Source organism: Rhinolophus ferrumequinum, chromosome 16 (assembly GCF_004115265.2).
Source record: "Rhinolophus ferrumequinum isolate MPI-CBG mRhiFer1 chromosome 16, mRhiFer1_v1.p, whole genome shotgun sequence".
NCBI lineage: Eukaryota > Metazoa > Chordata > Mammalia > Chiroptera > Rhinolophidae > Rhinolophus > Rhinolophus ferrumequinum.
The window spans coordinates 13,631,879-13,651,565 of NC_046299.1; the positions used below are offsets into that span (position 1 = coordinate 13,631,879).

The following is a 19,687-nucleotide window of genomic DNA, read 5'->3' on the forward strand; positions in this document are numbered from 1 at the left end:
ACAGATACTATGGCTTTCAGTTATAAAAAGCATTAGGCCAAGAGAGAGTAGCATGAACCCGAGCTTGTACTTCAAAAACATCTAATAGTCTCTCTTCCGTTTTCTTTTTACCAGACATATGCCTATAGTTGGTTCATATGAAATAATTTACAAGTATATACTACAGATACAAAATATAATGTACATAACAGTATCTGCTTAGTTTTAAAAATCAGATGAAATTTTTGCTAAACTACAAAATGAATCACAGAGAATTTGCATGTTAAAGATGTTGCTTAAAAAGCCTAATATAGTTAAACGGCTAAATGCTGATTCTCCAAGGAATTACTTCTCAGTTATTTTGAAAAAACATGTATCCATGTGCATGGAAGCCTTCTTCAGCACTTGGAAATTTCAGCACGGAGGCAACTTACAACCATTTGAGAAATACATCTAAGGGATTGTTAAAATGGGGCAAAGTCTCCCAGAGTTTTCCATGGCCCCTTATTTGAACATTTACTTTTTATCTTGGAGCTTGTCTTACATTAAAACAAATGTAAGCTGGGGAGCTTGAGGAGCCCAGGGTAGGAGGACCACCCCAGGAACATGTAGCTAGTAGCAGGGGACCCTTGCCACTCGGGCAGCCAGAAGCCCAGCCTCCCACTGCCCAAGTTCACTTCCTGGTCCTTATTTCTCATGCATGTGACACAGGCCCCAGGGTCCACTGAGCTGAGGATGCCTGCATGGCTGAAAAGCTGAGACTCACATCGCAGGCTGGCTCTGTTTCATTGGCTTCCATTTTCTGTAATGTCCGTCTTGTTTTCAGGGTGTTTTTATTTCTGTTTTCTGACCTTTCTTGTAGCCTCATTTTACACTGGTATGTCATTGTTGGACCATTTGGACAAGTGCATGCCTAGAGATTTGGAAAAACTATTTCCACTTTCTTTTGGGCTCTGTTAGTGCCTTGTTTTCTGAATTTCTCTTCCCTCCCCTTTGAAATACTGTGAGTCATTATGTTCTGTGTCCGTGAACTGTAAGTCTGATTTGTGAACAGGAGGGCTACACATATGAAGTCTCTTTGAAAAGAATCTTCCCTGTTTTGCTATAGATATGAGTTGCTGGGATGCAAATATGTACTTTACACTTGCCGAAGGTAACCATAGCACTTACTGAACCTTTAGGGAAGAACCAACAACCTTGAAACTCTGTCATGAAATTCTAGATGCTGCCAATTTTGAGGTCCCCTCAAAATATCCATTTATATTTTGAAATATAAGCATTTAGAGTCCAGAAAGCTCAGCCGTGCTCCAGCAGGTTCCCACAGCAGACACAAGCAGAGCCATTTCAACTCACTTGTCTTAGAATTTGTCACTTAGACTCTCAGGATGCCAAAAAGAAGAATGAAAGTGAGGACAGAGCATTTGAGTTTGTTAAGCATAGTGAGAATCCTGCAAGTATATGTATGATCTCCCAAGGACTGAAAATTGGCTTATTAGGGGGACATGGAAGGAGCTAAAACTAAAGGCCAAGAAATATAAATATAAATATATAAATAATACACGCACGCACGCGCACACACACACACACACACACACACAGTCACACACACACATATAGTAGCTTCTTATAATAGTTAAGATCACTAACAGAGTGAACCCATACAAGGACATATTTAAAGGAACAAAATGGCTCTGAGTGTGATATATACAATATTATATGATATATACATTTTTCAGCAATGTCTTAACTCTGGGCTGATAGATGATGATGATGGTGATGGTGGTGATGACACCTTCTATATAAGATATTTTATCTGATGCTTCATACATTACTTTGCCTAAGTGATGAACGAAGCACAAAAATAACCTTTTGAGGGCCCTCATCAGTTAGTTCCTTGAAGGATAGAGCTAAAATTTTGTTACTTAAAGATAGAGTATTTAAGTTCAAAACGGGAAAGAGGCCTCATCTTGAGAATTTTTCTTTTTCTTTGAAAAAGGCCAAATATTTGTAAAGCCTTTGGTATTTTAAGGGCTAAGAATCTGGTACCTAGCGATGTTCTGCATCCTGAGACCTCATTTCCAAGGGGCCCTCATGACGGTGGCGTGGGTATGTGACGAGTCTCTCTACCAAGTATTTTAAACAGTTTTGTGGGAAGTCTTACATGATTATAGAGTTAAATCTACTTACAAGACTTGAACATACTACTGTTTTTTCTAGCAACTAGACAGGTCAATGGTTGGTAAAGATATGCAGCCAAATAAAGAACTGTGCCCAATGGGGCCGCGTTCAGCCAGAACGCACCACCAGGGGGTTCAGACGGCCCCACCCCAGCCCCTGAGAGTCATTAGCCCTACCTGAGAAGTGATGGGCTTCTCCTGCCACTTGCCAGCAGAGCATCCTAGCGATAGAAAGATTTTTAATACTTGGGCAAATGCCAGTTCTAATAACCTTGGACCTCTGAGTCCTGTATAGACTGATATTTGTGTGTGAGTGGGACACCGTCTAATCATTATCAAAACAAACTCAGTAGCGTTTCCTCTGATCGGGGATTATAACCCAAACCTGTGAGAACACTTCCCTGAAATACGTGATGTTCTACAAGTGCAGGAAGGTTAAAGGTGAAGGGTGACGAGCAGGGACCCGTGTGGTTCAGAAGCAGAAGCGCCCAGGGCTCAGGATCCGTAGGAAGTTTTCGAAAGAGAACCCCAACTAAAGCAAGGGAGCTGAGTCTCTCTAGAACTTGTCTAGAGAATAACCCATAAGAATTCTTCTATTTTTCAATTATGGATTGCTCTTCTGAATCGTTTCTAATGTTTATAGGAGTAGAGCATTCTTCTGAAGTGAAACCATTAAATTGGGGTTATCAAGGATTGACTCTATTGGGCAAGCTATGAAAACGGGGTGCTGTGGTGATCCCAGTGCTGTATACTAGCTTGTGGCTGCTTTTAATTAAGAGAAAGGTGACAGTTAATCCTGCAGTGGTGCTTCCTAAATTAGACTATCAGCCGCTGGAGAGTTAATGAGTTGGCCTCCCTCAATCATTCATTCACAGACATTTACTGGGCACTCACTCTTGGCCAGACACTGTGCTAACACAGAGATGAATGAGACCCAGTTCTAATTCAGCCTTAGATTTAAAACAGGATTTTCTTCTAAAAATAAATCACATTCCCCTTTCCCCTGCTTGCCTCTGCCTGTGTTTATTATACTTATTTTTTCAGACATGAACTGGTTACTTCTCTTTAGGAGAATAATAGTAAATGAGATAACATTTTTTTGAAATAAGCTTTCACATAGATCCGCAGTTTGGGGTGAAGCTTCATAATTTTTAGAAGCTAACATCTAATTTAGATAGTAAAGTCTATATTATAATATACTGGGAGCGAGATGCTGAAGCAACTCAAGAAAAAAAAAGACAGAAGTTTCAGTACGTGATAACCAAAAACCTAGAATATAAATTTGAGCCAGTTAACAAATTCAGATCTCATATCTGGAATCTTACTGCCTATTCAGTACTGATCTGTGCTCTGGGTACCTAAAAACACACATATTGAGAAATTAAAACTCAAACGAAACATGTCATTTTAAAACTCCAACAACTGACATCTTTCATATTTCGTTGGCCAGATTTCAAACAGTTTGACTTACTTGAAGAAATTGACTCTTATACACCCAAAACTAATAGAGTAAATGTCAGTTTTATCTCATTTTTCAAAAATGTAAAAAAAAGACAAAGTGCAAAAAAATTTGGTTCATGCTCTATTTTTTGAAGATCTCTGATGTATTTAAAATTGTCAGCATTAATTGATAGATAAATTGGTCTTTATCAAAATTTAAAAGTTTTGTGCCTCAAAGGACACTATCAAAAAAGTGGAAGACAACCCAGAAGATGAGAAAAAATATTTGTAGATCATATATTCGAGAAGAGACTATTATCCAGAATATGTAAAGAACTCTTACTACTTAATCATAAAAGTAATTATATTACTGATTCATTAACTTTCGATAGTGCTACATCTTCTGGGGTCTGACTCTGGGGACAGATGTTCTCTGAAATGTGGGGAAGGAGGACAATTTAGGGCGATCACTGATCCCTTTCTGGTTTTGCACAAGTCTCAGGTCATCCCTTCAGTTCTCCTGGTCAGAAGGCACTGCTGGCGGCTATGATAGCACGCAAGGCTTTCGCAGCCAAGCCCCAGCCGTCCTTTCAAGCCTCTTCCCCATTCTCTCCTCCAAGAACACCATGCCATCTGGCCAAGACAGCCAGTCTAGTTGCTCCCGCCCACAGGGCCTTTCCACACTGCCTTCCTCATAATACTCCAGCCCTCTGGAATCGGACCCTTTCCACCCTTCTGCCCACTGTCCACCTGGTGAGCTTCCTCTTCCATGCCCAGCTTGTCTAACATCTTTCTGTAACTGTCCTGAAGAATGGTGACACACACCTTCATCTGCGTGTCATAGAATTTTGCATCTACCTTTCATCTCCTTATCCTCGGCCATAGCTCAGTGCCCAGCCATAGGACGTGTTCAGTAAATGTTTCACTGATGGAATCGTTAGACTGGGTGGAGCCTCAACTTCGAAGAGAAAGATGGAGAGAGGTATAAGTGGTCCCCCTGTACCTGGAAGAAAGGGGTCTGACTCTATCTGGTGTATTTCAAAGTGAGGCAACAGAAACATGCTGCAATGAAGGCATGCTGGGTTGCTAATGGAAGGACTGGTGGCCACACAGGTTCCCAGATTTACCTTCCATTCGGAGAAATATATTCCAGCTGCCAGCCTCTGCCATCATGCTTGGAAATGATTGTATTTGGGTTTGCATATCCCACTCCTTTAATGCTTGGGACTTAACCCTCTAACAAGTGCTCCTGAATCGTTAGCCAGTGGCTTTCCATTCCTGTTAACCAACTTTCCATCGAATCAGTGTGCTCCTTCAACTGCATGCCGTTGGAATGACGCATCTTACTGCTAGCTGCTTTAACCTCGTTCCACTTAACTCAAATCTCTCTTTGGGAAAACTAAACCTTATGTCACCTTTGCGAGCCAAGTTGATAAATTGAGTTTGTTTCTTTTCGTTTCTCCTTTTTGATGTACCTCCTTCTGGTTTGTTGTTTTGAATTTTTATTACGCTTGCTTTGTTTTCTTTATTGCTTTCCCTTTTCTCATTTTGTTTTCTCCATTCTTCTCATTGGAGGCAATGAGCCGTCCAGCGGCCGGAACTCCCCTCTCCCCTACCGGCCAGACAGCCGCCCTCTAACTCCAACTTACGCTCAGGCCCCTAAACATTTCCATGTTCCAGGTAGGAGCTGACACGGTCTATGTCATGGTGTCCTGTCACAGTGTAGAATGTAGCCTTGTCACCTCTGTCTCGTCTCCATTTCTCATGCTCTTTCAATTGGGATTCACACCGTTGACAAACCCTAAATTGCAGGATCTGACCTTTCAAAAGTTTTTGTGTGAAATGCCAGGAGTGTACTGAAGGTTTGAGTTTTCTCAAAAATTTTTGAGGGTGGAGTGGGAGGAAGAGAGTGAAGGAATGAGGGTTGAATTGTTTTGTTCGTACTAAAATTTTAATTTTCCCTTTTATTGTAGTGCCTTCTAAGATATCACTCTGTGGTTTGGTGTCATTGATTAATTATCTCAATGACAATCTAGTTCCCTTTCTTTTCATTTTAAAGACTGAACCATAGCGTCACTTCAGAGTACGTTTATTTTTTCTGTTTGTCTCCAATGTGGAGAATCTTTCCACGGACTTTTCAGAGAGATATAAAATGGGATCAATTAGGTGTTCTTTCTGCAGTGTCTAACTCACTAACCACCTCCCTAGCCCACAAAGATATCTTGCAATTTAGGCTTGGTGCTGCAAGCTTCGCTCTGTAGTCACAAACATTTGCTGTCACTGTACAAATAGTAATTTGCATCAGGCACTGGAAAAATCAGAACCCATCAATGTCTTAATGTTGAAGGTCACCTTTATTTGTAAAGACAAGATTGGCCATCAGAAGTCACAATATGACTTTTTCATCAGGAGTACATAGTTTTGCTTCTTTCAGCTACTGAAAGGGGTTTAATAGATTACCCATTATGTTAACATTAGTGTACATTTTTTGGAATCTGTAATAGTTTTTTCTTTTGCATTCCAAACTTACCTAATAAAACAGAGGAAACGTCAGTGAGATTCATACCACTAAGATAGGACTGCTTTATTTTTTTAAGTTTCATTGAACCTTGAAAATCAGTGTTACACAGTAGAATATAAAGAATGCATTTAGAATTCCCCACCAAGATACAGTGCCCAAGTTTCTGGAGAAACAAAGCTTTTAAAATTTTCTGACTATGTGCACTCAAAGTGAAATGGTAGCATAATCAAATGGGGTCCTGTATAAACATATGAATATTTGGCATCTCTTTTCTTTTTTGTTTTTTAAAATTTGGCCAATAAAAGTCAGAATTTTGTTGAACATCCTGGTGGTACATCAGACTGACTACCCTTGCACACAAAAGCGTTTCTGTGTTTTGAAAAGGACTCTTAATTTGACTGCATTGCTTTCCACTGTTTCACTCATTTAGTTGAAATGTAAATTGAGCCACTGGTATTTACCGGAAGCTCAATTTCTAGACAGTAGCAATTTGGGGATTTTCCCCAAACTGGTTATGTCTTCCTCACCATTAGAGTACCTCCACTGCTTGCACTTCTTCCTGTTTTAATTTCACTTGTAGTGAAGTATGTATTTGAAATAAATGGCTCATGAATTAATTACATCCCTATATATCCTAAGATGTATTACAAAGTATTTCATATCACTTGTCTATAGTAATTCGCTCATTCCTGTAATTTCTTCTAGTAACTTCAATCTTTGTAATACAAAAGTTAACCAACCTTCTGGGTTCTTTTTGTTCAAGAGTCTTCAGTTTGGTTTGCCTCTTGGTTGATCTGTTTTTCCCATAATCACACACCTTTGCTTTTCATTTCCACAGATCAAGGGACCAACATTTACCGAAAACCACCCATCTACAAACAGCATGGTAAAACCCGCTTTCCTCCGTGTAGTTATTTTAAGTAGCAGCCTCAGCTGAACCTCTCTTTGCTGTCGTCTGAAAGGCTTATCTGCTGCTGCTTTTAAGAATCAAACTGGGGCGCCAGGGTGTTATGCCTTTATGTTCTCCTAAGCTGCAAATATTGTGAAATTGGTTTTCCTAGATGGAGAACACTTAGCTTGGTCAGGAAGCTTCTAGCTCATTTCTGAGCCCATCAAACCATGTATCATTCCATTCATAGAGAAAGCGCAGTAGAAGCCACACAATAATTCACATACACCCTCCTAAGAGTTTTTTTTTCTTTGCTACTAAATAATTTAACTAACCTCGATAATAACTTTGATCAACTTATAATTTGTTTAACTAATTAAAACTAGTGGAAGCCAGTTACCTAGAAAAATTAATGCGACTAAGCCTACATCAGCTTGGCTGTCCTGTTTCTTAGGGAGCGTGCAGACATCTGTGCCCTGATGGTGGAGGGGACGTGACACATGCTGGGACAGAGTCCTAGCCCTCGTCCCATCTTTTCACTTCACCAGCTTTGTGATTTAGGATGTCATGGACACAATTTCTCTGTCCCTCAGTTTTTTTCATCTGTAAAAACCAATGAGTTAGGCTAGTTTGTCTCTGAAATTCCTGCAAACTGAGAATCACTGATAGGGATTTATAATTGTTTTCCTTTTCCGGGAATATGGAATTTTAAAATCCAGGATATCATATTCCTATATGTAAATCACACTTTCCTCCACCATTATTAGGTCTCTAAAGATTTATCTGCCATACATCTTTGTGAGTAGATAGAAAGCCAAGACTGGTCTTCAGGTGATATCAGAAAATTATGCACAAATTGTGCTTGGAAATTTGAAGGCAGTTGACGTTAATAAGTCCGTAAAGTGTAGGATATATGAAAAGCAAATAAAGTTGAAAATGTAGAAGGAAAATATTTCAGGCCAACCTTCTAGGGAAAAACAGAGAATGTATATATTGTAATGATTCTAGAACTATGACGTTTTCCCCCATCTGTTGGTTTGTGTTTTTTTTTTTTTAATATTTTACACCATGTGCTTGCTTTTTAAGTTTGTTAACATTGTTTTTGTTTGTTTTTTATGGTTTAATGTCTTCTCACCCACTCATTAACATGTGAATGTTTACTGACTTCACCAATTCTAATGCGTAAGTACTGTTTGAAGTCATGCTTTTTTAAAAACTTAAGAATAAAATTCCCAGAATTTGATTTATCAATTTAGAGATTTTTCTTTTAATTCTCAAATCTCTAGGCCCTGCCTCTCTAAACAAAAATAAGTAATTAAGACTAAAGATAGGATTAATATTAAATTACTTATTTAGAAGGGATTAATTGGCTTCTCGAAATTTACTTTGACTTTATTCTTTACTCTCTTTCAGACAGTTATAATTAGTTAAGAGTAGCACAACCAAAGCAGCACTTTCCAAAGGACAGTCTCCAAAACAGCAGTTCCATGTGATAGAAATAGATGTTATACCAAAAACTGGTAGCTGTGCCCTGATACATTTGAAAAATGCTAGATTTAAATAACGTCATGCTTTTTTTGTTGTTGTTGTTTTTTGGTACTGCAGAACTCAGTCTTTAATCTGCTAACACATTTTGTCCTTCTTTAAGAAGAGGATATAAAGTATGCAGTATTTTTCACGCTGATTTTTTTTTTTTCTCATGAGGTTAGAAATTCAGAGAAACACCGCTCCATGCCTGGCCAAGATTTTATTCCTTATTATTATAAAGGGCAACCTTGGTCAAGTCACTTAGGCAAATTGAGACCTACAAGGTTTCTCCAAGAAAGGGGAATGGGAACTGAAGATTCAAAAAGTTATTTCCAGATTTAAAAATCTGTGAGCCCACTAAGGGGGAAAGTTTTATGTGAAGCATTATAAATATTTTTGTTTTTAAACGTTTAGTAACATCCCAGGTCAGTGTGCACACTTAGCTGGAATCAGGAGCTGACCATTTATCCTGGTTTGTTTTGCTCCATCTCCGTGATTAGATTTGGGTCTCTAAGCCAACGATTCCTCCTCTAGCAAAGCCATTAAGAACTGTCTGAACAATGCTGCTGCTCTTCTGGCTTTTGTTATTTTAAAGTTGGATAACTCACTTGTATGTGCAGACCCTTGAACAAAACAGAGAGTGGGTATGTCCAACCTAAGTCACAATGCGAAATTCCTGCAAGTGGGTCTTCCCATTTCCATCTCTCTTCAAACTCAAGGACACATATATCATATGTAAGGATTAAAATGAACTGGATCAATATGGTTGTAGCAGAGAAGCCAAAAAGACAAAGCCAGCCAGCCCTTTTATGATTAACAACTACAGTCAAATGACACTGTCATGCTTTTAACTTAACTCTGTAATTTTAAATTACTGATTCAAATTTCTAATTGCTCCAGAAGAGTATTGCCCAATGGAACTCTCTAGGATGATGGAAATGTTCCGTAAATGTGCTGCCCAAGATAGTAGCCACTGACCCCCCATGGCTACTGAGCACTTAAAATGTGGCTAGTGCAACGGAGGAACTGCATTTTAATTTTAATAATTTTTTCATTTAATTTTATTAATTCCTATTTAAATAACCACGTGTAGCTGTTATTGGACAGCACAGCCCTAGAACAAGGTTTTGCAGATATAGAACAGATAGATGTAAAAGGAAGCTTAGCTTCTAATAGAACATCAGGAAAATGAGCTGAGGTGTCTCTAGGCACCACTGAATGGCTGGGCAATAGCGAAGGGTGATCCCCAGAGCTTTCTGGAGTTGAAACTTTTGCCAGAGCACAAGAAAACTGTGTAAGTGGGTTTACCACCACGGCCTTGCAGACCGGTAGCTAAGATCCCCCTGATTCCCGCCTAGATGCAGCTGCCTTGGCAGCCCAGAGCAAGTCTTCAGAAGACATCATCAAGTTTTCCAAGTTCCCAGCAGCCCAGGCTCCAGACCCCAGCGAGATACCAAAGATTGAGACGGACCACTGGCCTGGTCCCCCCTCACTTGCCGCCATAGGTATGCGATTATTACAGCTAAGCCAAATGGACAATTTGCTAGGAGATCTCGAAATGCAATGCTTAAAAATATGCGAGAAAATGTGTCCTATCATAAAGGTTTTTAAGAAAAATATGACCAAGAGGTAGAATAGTGGATAGAACTGATGTGGTTTTAATGTGTGTACAAAAAGCTTCAAAGTTACAAACACCCAATCACCAGAGCCTTACTCTAACCAAACCGCCAAGATGCAGAACTGGTCTAAAACGGATAACGTGCATGGACCCTCAAATTTATCACTGCAAAATCAGTAACTCTTGTGAACACCATTGAATCAAAGCCTCTTGGCAAGAACATGGTTCTATATAATTCGAATCTAGTGGGTGAATTTACCGAGTGTCCACAGAAGCGTGACTTCTTTCAGTTGAATTTGTTTTAGACTATTTCTGAATTGTAATTACAATTCTCTTAACAACCAATCTTAACAGTGAAGCACTTCCACTTTTCTTCCGAGGTCACGTTCTCCATTACTAAGAGGGCTCTTACAGAGTAGTGGGTGTTCTGAAATATTTATTCCTGGTGTAAAGTTACGTGATTTTACATCTATCATTTCCATGAATTCTGTGCTAAAATGTCACGTTTGAGCTGTTTCATTCTTTGCTTTGAACCACAAATTTATGCTTTAGAATTGTGTCTGTGTCTTACTGTTTTGTCAGTCATGAAATCACTTGGCCTAAAAAGTGGTATTAGCAAACTCAGAAGCTAATACAGAAAATTTAGTGAGTCGGCTTTACAAAGAGATGGCTGTCTTATCACATTTTCGTTGACAACCTAAAAGGCCTTCAATCTTCCAAACTTTCCAAGTTTTCTTCATCATGCTATTTTTTCATCAAGGTATTTTTGGAATAAACTTTTACAAGCCATATAAGTGGATTTTAAGGCAATTTGTATATATAGAAATAGTCGAAGGAAAATCAACCTCTTGGGTTCATTATTCACAAGTATTCTATACATGATATCGACTTGAGCTATATATCGAATTCTTCCAAACTTGTCTATTAATTATTAGTAGTATACACTAAAGAGAGAATATTCACATTGAGATTTATGATTTTAGGAGCCATCATCAGCTTTGCTGTGTCAGCCCATGACCTCCTGGCAGTTCGGGAGCTTTGAGGTTTCCAATTCAGTCACATTGTTAAGTGGGGACACTACAGCAGCCATACTCTTGGGGAGAATTAATATTTTGTTTTTGAAACTGTCATCACTAAATAGTTTAAAGCTCTTTTGGGTTACAAAAATGTAGACAATTTCTGGTCCATTAATCAAAATAAGAAAAACAGACTATTAGTTAAAGTGTGTTTTGATTAGATTAACAAGCTTTCCTGTTTCCTCCCGTAGCCAGATTAATCCAAGCAATTTAGGAAAAACAATAATTATCTGAATTTTCCAACCATACAGACTCCTCCGTTGTACTCCCTGTCTCCTTTTTACCAGGAAGCTTAAAAATTGTACAGGATTTGCTGTATTGTACTAAAGTAACTTTTTAGCTGTGTTGCTGTAACAGTTTTTATTGAGTTTTATTAACAGAAAACTTTTTGTGACAAGTTTTCAAAGGATTGAGAAAAAGGAAACATGAGAGACCCGTCCCTTAAGAGAAAAATAAAAAGCGTACTTGTTAATGAATTTATTAAGTGTAGAAGACAGGGTGATATTATCATGGCAAGTCTATATATTCAGAAAAAGAGGAAACTACAAGATTTTAAAACTCGTCACATGAGAGTGACTCTCTTATCTATTTAAAGGCATGTAGACGAATCTGGATGTCTCTCTGTTTGAAAATAATTGACCTCAGGGACATCAAAATAGTAAGTGTAAATGGCCCTCCCACTTACTACAGAGAGCGCTAACCAGTGCTCAGTGGGATGACCTTGATACAATCGCAGTAGCAGCCCTGCACTCTAATCGAGCAGACAAATTATTGAGAGGCCAAAATGCTGCCTTACTGGATCACACATTCAACTGGTTTGTCAGACAGACCCAGTGTCTCGAGAAATCAGCCAATAGTGCTGAACTGGTAGTAGGCTCTTTTTTTCCCTTGTGCTGTTCATTCATGTTCAAGACCCCTGCTGACTTTGCCAGCCTGACAAGTTGAGTGCAGGTGGCCTAGTCCCTTAAGAACCCCTTGCCGTGGGGCTGATGTGAGAAGTTGTCTTTGCTGTGGAATTAGGAGCTGACATGAGACGCAGATCTAGTGGCAGAGAAGAAGATGATGAGGAACTCCTAAGACGCCGGCAGCTTCAAGAAGAGCAATTAATGAAGGTTTGTCCTTAAACTACTTTGCTGCAGTCTTCATCAGTTCTATTTGGTCTATATTTTTTAAACGATTACTATGGGCAGGCCACGAAGGATGAGCAAGAAGTGGTCCCAGTGCTCAAGGGTTGCAGCTAGTGACCATAACAAAGCAGAGTACGCAGTAGGTTCTGAGAGAGATCACCTGGAGGTTGGAAGTCAGAGGGATGCGGAGTGTTGGGGCTTTTGCAAGGAGAGTGAGACCCTGTGTAGGACATCTGTGAGAGTGGTGCATGTGTTGAAAGGATGCTAAAGGGCCAGATAGAGCCAAGGTGAATACCCAGGCAGTGCAACGCCTTCCTTCCCTCGTGCAGGCTCTGTTGACGTTTTTCCCTTGGGATCAAGCATTTCTCCAAGTCTTTCCTTGGGACTCCTAGGACCTTGGGTGTATAGCTAGGCCAGGAGAGAAGGGATAAACTAGACTGCCACGAAGAAGCCCTCATTATACCCTCCCACCTCTGACATGAGCCTGCAACATCCCAGAAGACCCATAGAAGGAGAGCCAATATGGCCTTGGGTAAGGGGAGCCAGGAAATTATAAACTCTCCCACCAATAAAGAACTGATGAATCCCATCATATGACACTTCACAAAGATAATTATATGGGAAAGGTACATGATACTAGTTATGTGGAGGGATAGGATACAAAGTTGCATTTACAGTATGACCCTGGTTTTATATAACATATGCATGGGAAAAATGATGGATATAAATCAAAATGTAAATGGTTATTTCTGAGTGGTGGATTATGGGTTGCTCTTCTTTCCATGTGAATTTTCTAGAATCTACAATGAGCACATACTACATTTTTTCTTGTGTTTAAACAAATCAATGTAATTCCTTTTTAAAAACTATGCCCAACCTCCCCTTCCCACATCAAAAATCTGCACATATTCACACCTGCCTCCTGAGGTCACCTGCTGGCACTTTGGGGGAGGAAGGGGAGGCAGAACATTCTTCTGACATGATGCCTGACTTAGGGAAATGGACCCTTGACATTGAAAAGGCTGAGGGGTTAAAGGTCCAAAACCTGGCCTACCTCTTGAGGAACGACCAGGCTCTGGGACTATATGCATCCAGCAGTCTCCTGAGCCAGGAATTTCTTGTAAGACCTTCAAAAAAGAAATTGCATTTCCATGAAAGTAATTGCAGACTTTACTTTCATTTTTCTTTTCTCTGTGAATAGCTCAACTCAGGCCTAGGGCAGTTGATATTGAAAGAAGAGATGGAGAAGGAGAACCGGGAGAGATCATCCCTGTCAGCCAGTCGCTATGATTCTCCCATCAACTCAGGTGAGCATTAGACCCACTGCCTCCCCTGAGCCGAGGGCAGGCCACCTGCCTGCAAGGAGCCAGCCTTGATTGTTCCAGGAAAGGCAGGGCCATGTCTGCTGGAACCCACAGAGTGCTCTACACTAAAGGAAGTGTGGGAAAACCTCTTCACGTCAACTTGGCTTATATGTATGTCATAATTCTTCCTCAAATGTGTGTTTCCGTCCTTCTGGGAATGGAGGAGCCCTTAGAGGACCTCAAGGATACACATCAGTTGGCAATAGTCGTCTCAGAAGGAGGCAGAGTAAAGCAACTCCATATAGAGAACAGGATACTTTTGGACTAGAGAGCATGAATAATATTTTCTAAGCATTATGATTTTATATTAACATAGTCAATATAAGAGCTGAAGACAAACTTTGTTTGTGGTACTTTGAAAAGCGATTACTTTGGTACTGGGGCCGAAATAGTCTATCAGGATGTTTTCCCCTGCTTATATTTGTCAGAAGCCAATTCTCTCTTAACCCACAAGATTTCTTCTCCCGTGTTCTGAACTAGTGCATAATTTCCTGAGCGTTCCTTTAAAACTGTGTTTAGTGTTTCCTATAAGCAAGCATATTTGCTAAACATGATTTCATTTCATCTTCACATTGTGACAACAAAGTAGGTGATATTATTATTATCCCATTTTGCAGCTCGGGAAGTTTAAGTCACTTACCCATTGTCACACCACCAATGACCAGCAAAGCTCGGATTTAGGAGTCCAAGTATTATAACCCCAGAGCCCACCCACACTCTTAACTAGATGTCCTGCTACTTCTTATAGACGCCTCCCTGGCATTGATCTTGGATTAGGTGCTGAACTTATCTTTAGAGTTCCATCTAATTCTGTGATTCTGTTCTATAAGAGTATATGGCACTAGATCTACAGGGACCAAAATATGAAGACTTAAAAAGATGAGATACCATACCCAAAGATGCCAAGGTGTTAAGTAGCAGAGCCAGAACTCAAGCCCAGGTCTGCTTTCCCCAAAGCCCAGCGGTTTGGGAGGCGTCCATGCTGTTGGTCGATGAGACATCCTATCTCAGGCATCCCCAGGGGTCCAGCTGTGGTTGGCCAGCAGGTCTTGATAACTTACATGGTTGCCTTTGTGTCAGTGATTGCCACCATACCAACTGAGGCATGGGCTTATGCATCCCGATAGCCCTGGGGTCAAATCGTTGCTCAGCTATTTACAAGCTGAGCGACCTTGGACAAGATACTTAACTTTTCTTAGCTCCTATGTCTTCTTCTTTAAAATGGAAGTAATAACAGTGTTATTAGTGTTGTACTGAGGATTCAGAGAGAAAGTAGGTAGGCAGTACCCTCCCCTCCTTGGTAGTATCATGCCCACCCATTCCTGCACACCCAGTATGGTGCCATTTGGTGAACATTTGAGCCCAATACTATTTAGATTATTTTTTTCTAAATCTTCTATTCTGCAAGGTAGAAGATACACTGCCAATTTCATTAAAGGATCGAACTTCCGGTTTCCTAACCATTGCTTTTTTACCTTTTTCTCATTTAGCCTCTCATGTTCTGTCATCTAAAACCTCCTCCCTCCCAGGCTATGGAAGAAACGGGCTTCACCGGGTAAGATTTCTTGATCAGTGGTTTCTGAATTTATTCCCTCTTTAGTCCTGGTTGAAGTGCTGACATATTGTCTGAATATGTCTGACATTATGATCTCAGTGTTGGAATATAATGAAAATTATAATCTCCCTGATCTGGTAAATCTCTTTGAGTCACAGGCAAAATTAAATATTTCTATTGAGAGAAAGAGAAATTGACTTTAGGTAAGAGAATAGCCTGTGTAAGTTTAAAGTTTATGGGAAGACTAGATTAAGTCACATGGTGGCAAATATTTCTACCATCAAGCAAAAAGTAATTACTTGACTCATCATCTCTGCTGTAAAAAGACAGAAGAAAGTTTGTTGAAACTGCCCTCCCCATAACGCATGGAATAAAAGTAATGGCGTCATTACGTGGAGAAATGTATTTTAATTTATCAGCAAGAGATACCTGCTTACCTTCTGAGCAGTGGCATTGAATGTACTGCCAAAGACAAAGAGGTTTTTCAGAGTAGTAAAAGAAGAAATAGGAGAGACAATTATGAGGGTCCAGGAATGCAGCTTGGGAAGAACCCTTAGGTTTAGTGAATTTTCTCTTCCTCTTCCCCTGACTCCAAAACGGTCACTGTGGGGTAGATGTTCTAATCCTGTGTTTTTTCTCATTTCAGCCTGTTTCTACAGACTTTGCTCAGTACAACAGCTACGGGGACGTGAGCGGGAGCATGCGAGGTGAGGGGCCTGCAGCCGCACTGTTGACTGACGATGGCTGAGGGAGGAGAGGCTGTGTGATCACGAGCACATTAGCCGGGCTCCTGCTCTAGTCCAGGGGTGTCCAAACTGCGGCCCGCGGGCCAACTGCGGCCCGCAATCCATTGTTAATAGGCCCGCAGCAAATTCCAAAAATATATGTAGTTTACTTAAATAAACCAGGTGAGGCAATACGTACTTCACCTCGAGTGAGTGGCCCGGCTGTTTGGATTTTACCGCATGTGGCCCTTGGTGAAAACCGCTGAAAACAGTTTGGACACCCCTGCTCTAGTCCATTCTGAAGTGGGATCACGTCTATCCTCTGTGAGCTCACAGAGCCTTTATTCAAATCTCAGAGGATCTCTAGTGAAATGAGACCACGAGAAGCTAGTTTGTAAGAATGAATTCGTTGCTCCTACTATGTGCTGAGGACTCAGTGGGGGTCCAGCAATGGCCTCTACCTTCAAAAATGCATATGGTGGAGTCAAAGAGAGAGAGAAGGTCCGTGTCATAAGTGCTCTGATTGGAGGTGCAGATTGAAGGCAGAAACACGTTCAGGGTGTCTGGGAAAGTCAGGGAAAGGAAAAGGTGTTTTAACTGATAACTAACACCAGAGCAGCCATATCCTGGCTTCGGGGAGGCAGATGGGCAGGGTGTGCCGAGACCCGGAGAGGGGAGAGGACATGGGTCGTTGGGGAATGCTTGGGGAATTACAATAGGATGTGGATGCTCTGTGAATGTTTGCATGTCTCTCTATGGTCTTTCCCTTCTGATAGTTTCTTTTTCTTTCCTTTCCAGACTACCAGGTATGGAACACTGTCTTTCTTGAATTGGCCACACCAGCACAACAGCCATTTTTCAATCCAGATGTGTGTTGCTGCCCCAGGGCTTCTGTTTAGAAGATGCTGATTTTGGTTGATCTGTGTCATCATTAGTCCGTAGCCGTGAGGAGCAGGGATCCCTGTGTACAGACCAAGCTTTCCCTGCAGGCCTTGGGGACATGGCATGAGCCAGGCCAGGTGTCGGAGGACTCTCTTGCTCTGGCTTTGGAGTGTCCTCTCTGGGGTAGAAGTGGACCAGCATCAAGGGTCCATCCCTGGACATTTTATTTTCTTTTTAGTTGCAGTCACGCAGCACTGTAGGCCTTCCCTCCTTTGAAAAGAAACTCCTGTCTGGGAGAAAAGGAAAGAGCTGCTGTGGTACTATTCCTTTTTTTCTAGAACTGAAACTTTGTAATTATAATGGAGAATGAGGAAAGGAAAAGTATGCAAAGAAACCTAAGATAAAAATAAGGAATTAACAACCATAAACCTGGCAGTGTTTTTTGAGATACCCTATGCTTTCATGCATGGACCCTAAATTCAGGGATTAGTACTAGTAAGCCAGGATGTCTCCGCAACTTGATTATAAAAGAGCATTATCCCTGTTCTTATTCAACAAGGATCTTGTTTTGAAAAACCCATAGTAATTAAGATGACACCTCTATAAAATGGCGATGAGGCCATGAGACCCCAGCAGGGAGGTTTGGGAGCCCCAGGTTCCCTGCTGTCATGTGCTCCTTGAACCAGCTTTTGTGTTACAGACCCTCCCGGATGGCCACATGCCTGGCATGAGAATGGACCGAGGAGTGTCGATGCCCAATATGTTGGAACCAAAGGCAAGTGCTGCTGTTCTCTTTCCTCTCATACAGGGATGACAGCTGGGACATAACCCTAAAAAGATTTGATCTTCTGTCTTTTCACCATTCTCAGCCTGTTGAGGCCCCCTGGGCTCTAGGCTGGGGCATTTGACAAGCCATGTCATAAAGCACCTTGCCACCCTGCTGGCTTTGTCACATCAAGTCAAGTTTAAGCCCTCACAGGGCTTCCCAGTGAAGTACCTGCACATCTCCTATGACCTCGATATTCATGTGGCCCTTCAAGGCCATGAGCACTGCAAGCCATGCCCAGACCCTCCAGATTGGGTGCCCGACACAGCCCAGTTTGCCAGGACGTTCCCAGTTTAGCCCGGAAGTCTTGATCCCAGGACCCTCCTCAGCCCTGGGCAAACTGGGATGGTCGGTTGCCCTACCTCCAGAACATCCTGTACTTCCAGAGGTGTCCAAGGGCCGTGCTCCATGGGGTCCGTCACTGGGGCTTAGTTCAGTGTATCATCCAGCAGAACACTGCCCTGGGCCTGCCTGGCTCCATGGGTCTGAGAGCCAGTCATGGAACCAGATTGTCAAAGTATACATAAAGGTATCCTGCCGTAGAAAGGAGTAACAATGGCGGGTAATTTCAGTTCTCTTCTCATTTTCACTTTCATCCCCAAGACGTAGTAATGTACATTCTTTCACACTACAGACCTCTCCAGAGGCACCGTGTGTGAGGCACTGGTGGGGAGTTCATTCGGAATGTGTTAAGAACCTAGCCCTGTATACTGGAAACTCGAGAGAGGAACGCCCATCACTTAGATGCTCTAATTAGGATCTCTAGAAGCTCTATCTTGGGAGTACCAGGTTTTAGGTGGCTTCTGCTTGTTAATAAAATAGACAGCCTTGTTCTAGAAGTGTTTTTCTTTACTTCTCAGATATTTCCATATGAAATGCTCATGGTGACCAACAGAGGGCGCAACAAAATCCTGAGAGACGTGGACAGAACCAGGCTGGAGGTAAAAAAATAATAATAATAAAATAAATCTAGTCCCAACTGCAAATCCCTGCGCATTTCCCCTAAGAAATGTTTCGGCGAAGGCAAGAAAATGAAGAAGATCAACCTCATATTGTAGGTAGAATTAAGAGATAACTTTGGAGGAAACCCCAAATTTACACTTAAAAAGATCAGCATTAAGTAAAATCCAGGAGACACGGCAGGATTTTAGCCATTTTCTTTGGAAACGTGATGCTGCCACAATTACGGCTGGTGGTGTAGAATGGAGTCTCTGTGCCTCTTTAGATATCCCCAGATCCTTATCTTTCCCTGAGCCTGGGTTGAGTTCTTTGAGACGGGAGGGAGTGCTCGATAAAGAGGTTTGTGCTGGACAAGTTTCTCTCCTGGCTGCTTCCGCGTTCCTCGTTGAGGGTTATCTGACATATCCAAGACCTCCTTAGACATGGAAGACTGATCTTTGTACTTTTCTATCTGAATGATTTTAATTAAAAAAAGCTCTGGCTGCCAGTCTCATAAAGAATCATTATTTTTCCCTAACAAAAAGCAGTACCTTTGTACATGAGGTCAGCCTGGCACAGAGAATAAAGGCACCAGTTTTCTAAGGGAACTTTTCTAGGAGGGATGACAGATGGAGGCTGTCCTCAGTAGGCCAGGCATCCATCCACCTCAACTCCTGTGGCCGAGCCAGGAGGAAGCCCGGGGGCTCCCTAAGGACCCCTCTGAAAGTCTCTTGCTCTGGCTTTCTTACTGCTATGGTCCATTTTCTCTGCATCTTCTCAACGTCCCAAAGACCTGAAGTAGAGTCACCTCCGGCATAATAAATCACCTTCCTATGTCCCATCACCATTCTGTGTCCTTTTAATAATCGTTAGTACTCCGCCAGCTCTCTTGTTTGGTGGGGAGGGTGCCTCGGCTGGCCTGACCAGGAAAGGAATAATAACTGGGTCCAGTCAGTGCCTGTTAACCAGTCTCAGAGGTACACCCCTCTTTTGTCATTCTGCCTTGCTCTTCAGAATGATTACTTGTAAATGAAAGAACAAC

At 41.4% G+C, this 19,687-nt stretch overlaps 1 protein-coding gene across 20 annotated transcripts in view; it reads left to right on the plus strand.

Annotated features, from left to right (window-relative positions):
- ABLIM1 (actin binding LIM protein 1) overlaps nucleotides 1–19,687 on the plus strand; it is a 265,320-nt gene that overhangs the window by 241,592 nt on the left and 4,041 nt on the right. For 7 of the 20 annotated variants that reach the window (XM_033130195.1, XM_033130191.1, XM_033130194.1 and 4 more), the window contains 10 exons: nucleotides 5,172–5,276; nucleotides 6,956–7,003; nucleotides 9,892–10,038; nucleotides 12,248–12,339; nucleotides 13,556–13,661; nucleotides 15,209–15,273; nucleotides 15,920–15,980; nucleotides 16,797–16,804; nucleotides 17,581–17,655; nucleotides 18,567–18,647. In XM_033130195.1, the coding sequence (XP_032986086.1) occupies nucleotides 5,172–5,276; nucleotides 6,956–7,003; nucleotides 9,892–10,038; nucleotides 12,248–12,339; nucleotides 13,556–13,661; nucleotides 15,209–15,273; nucleotides 15,920–15,980; nucleotides 16,797–16,804; nucleotides 17,581–17,655; nucleotides 18,567–18,647 (788 nt within the window). The remainder of the gene's footprint in view (nucleotides 1–5,171; nucleotides 5,277–6,955; nucleotides 7,004–9,891; nucleotides 10,039–12,247; nucleotides 12,340–13,555; nucleotides 13,662–15,208; nucleotides 15,274–15,919; nucleotides 15,981–16,796; nucleotides 16,805–17,580; nucleotides 17,656–18,566; nucleotides 18,648–19,687) is intronic. The other 13 variants (XM_033130208.1, XM_033130196.1, XM_033130203.1 and 10 more) reach the window with 5 other exon arrangements.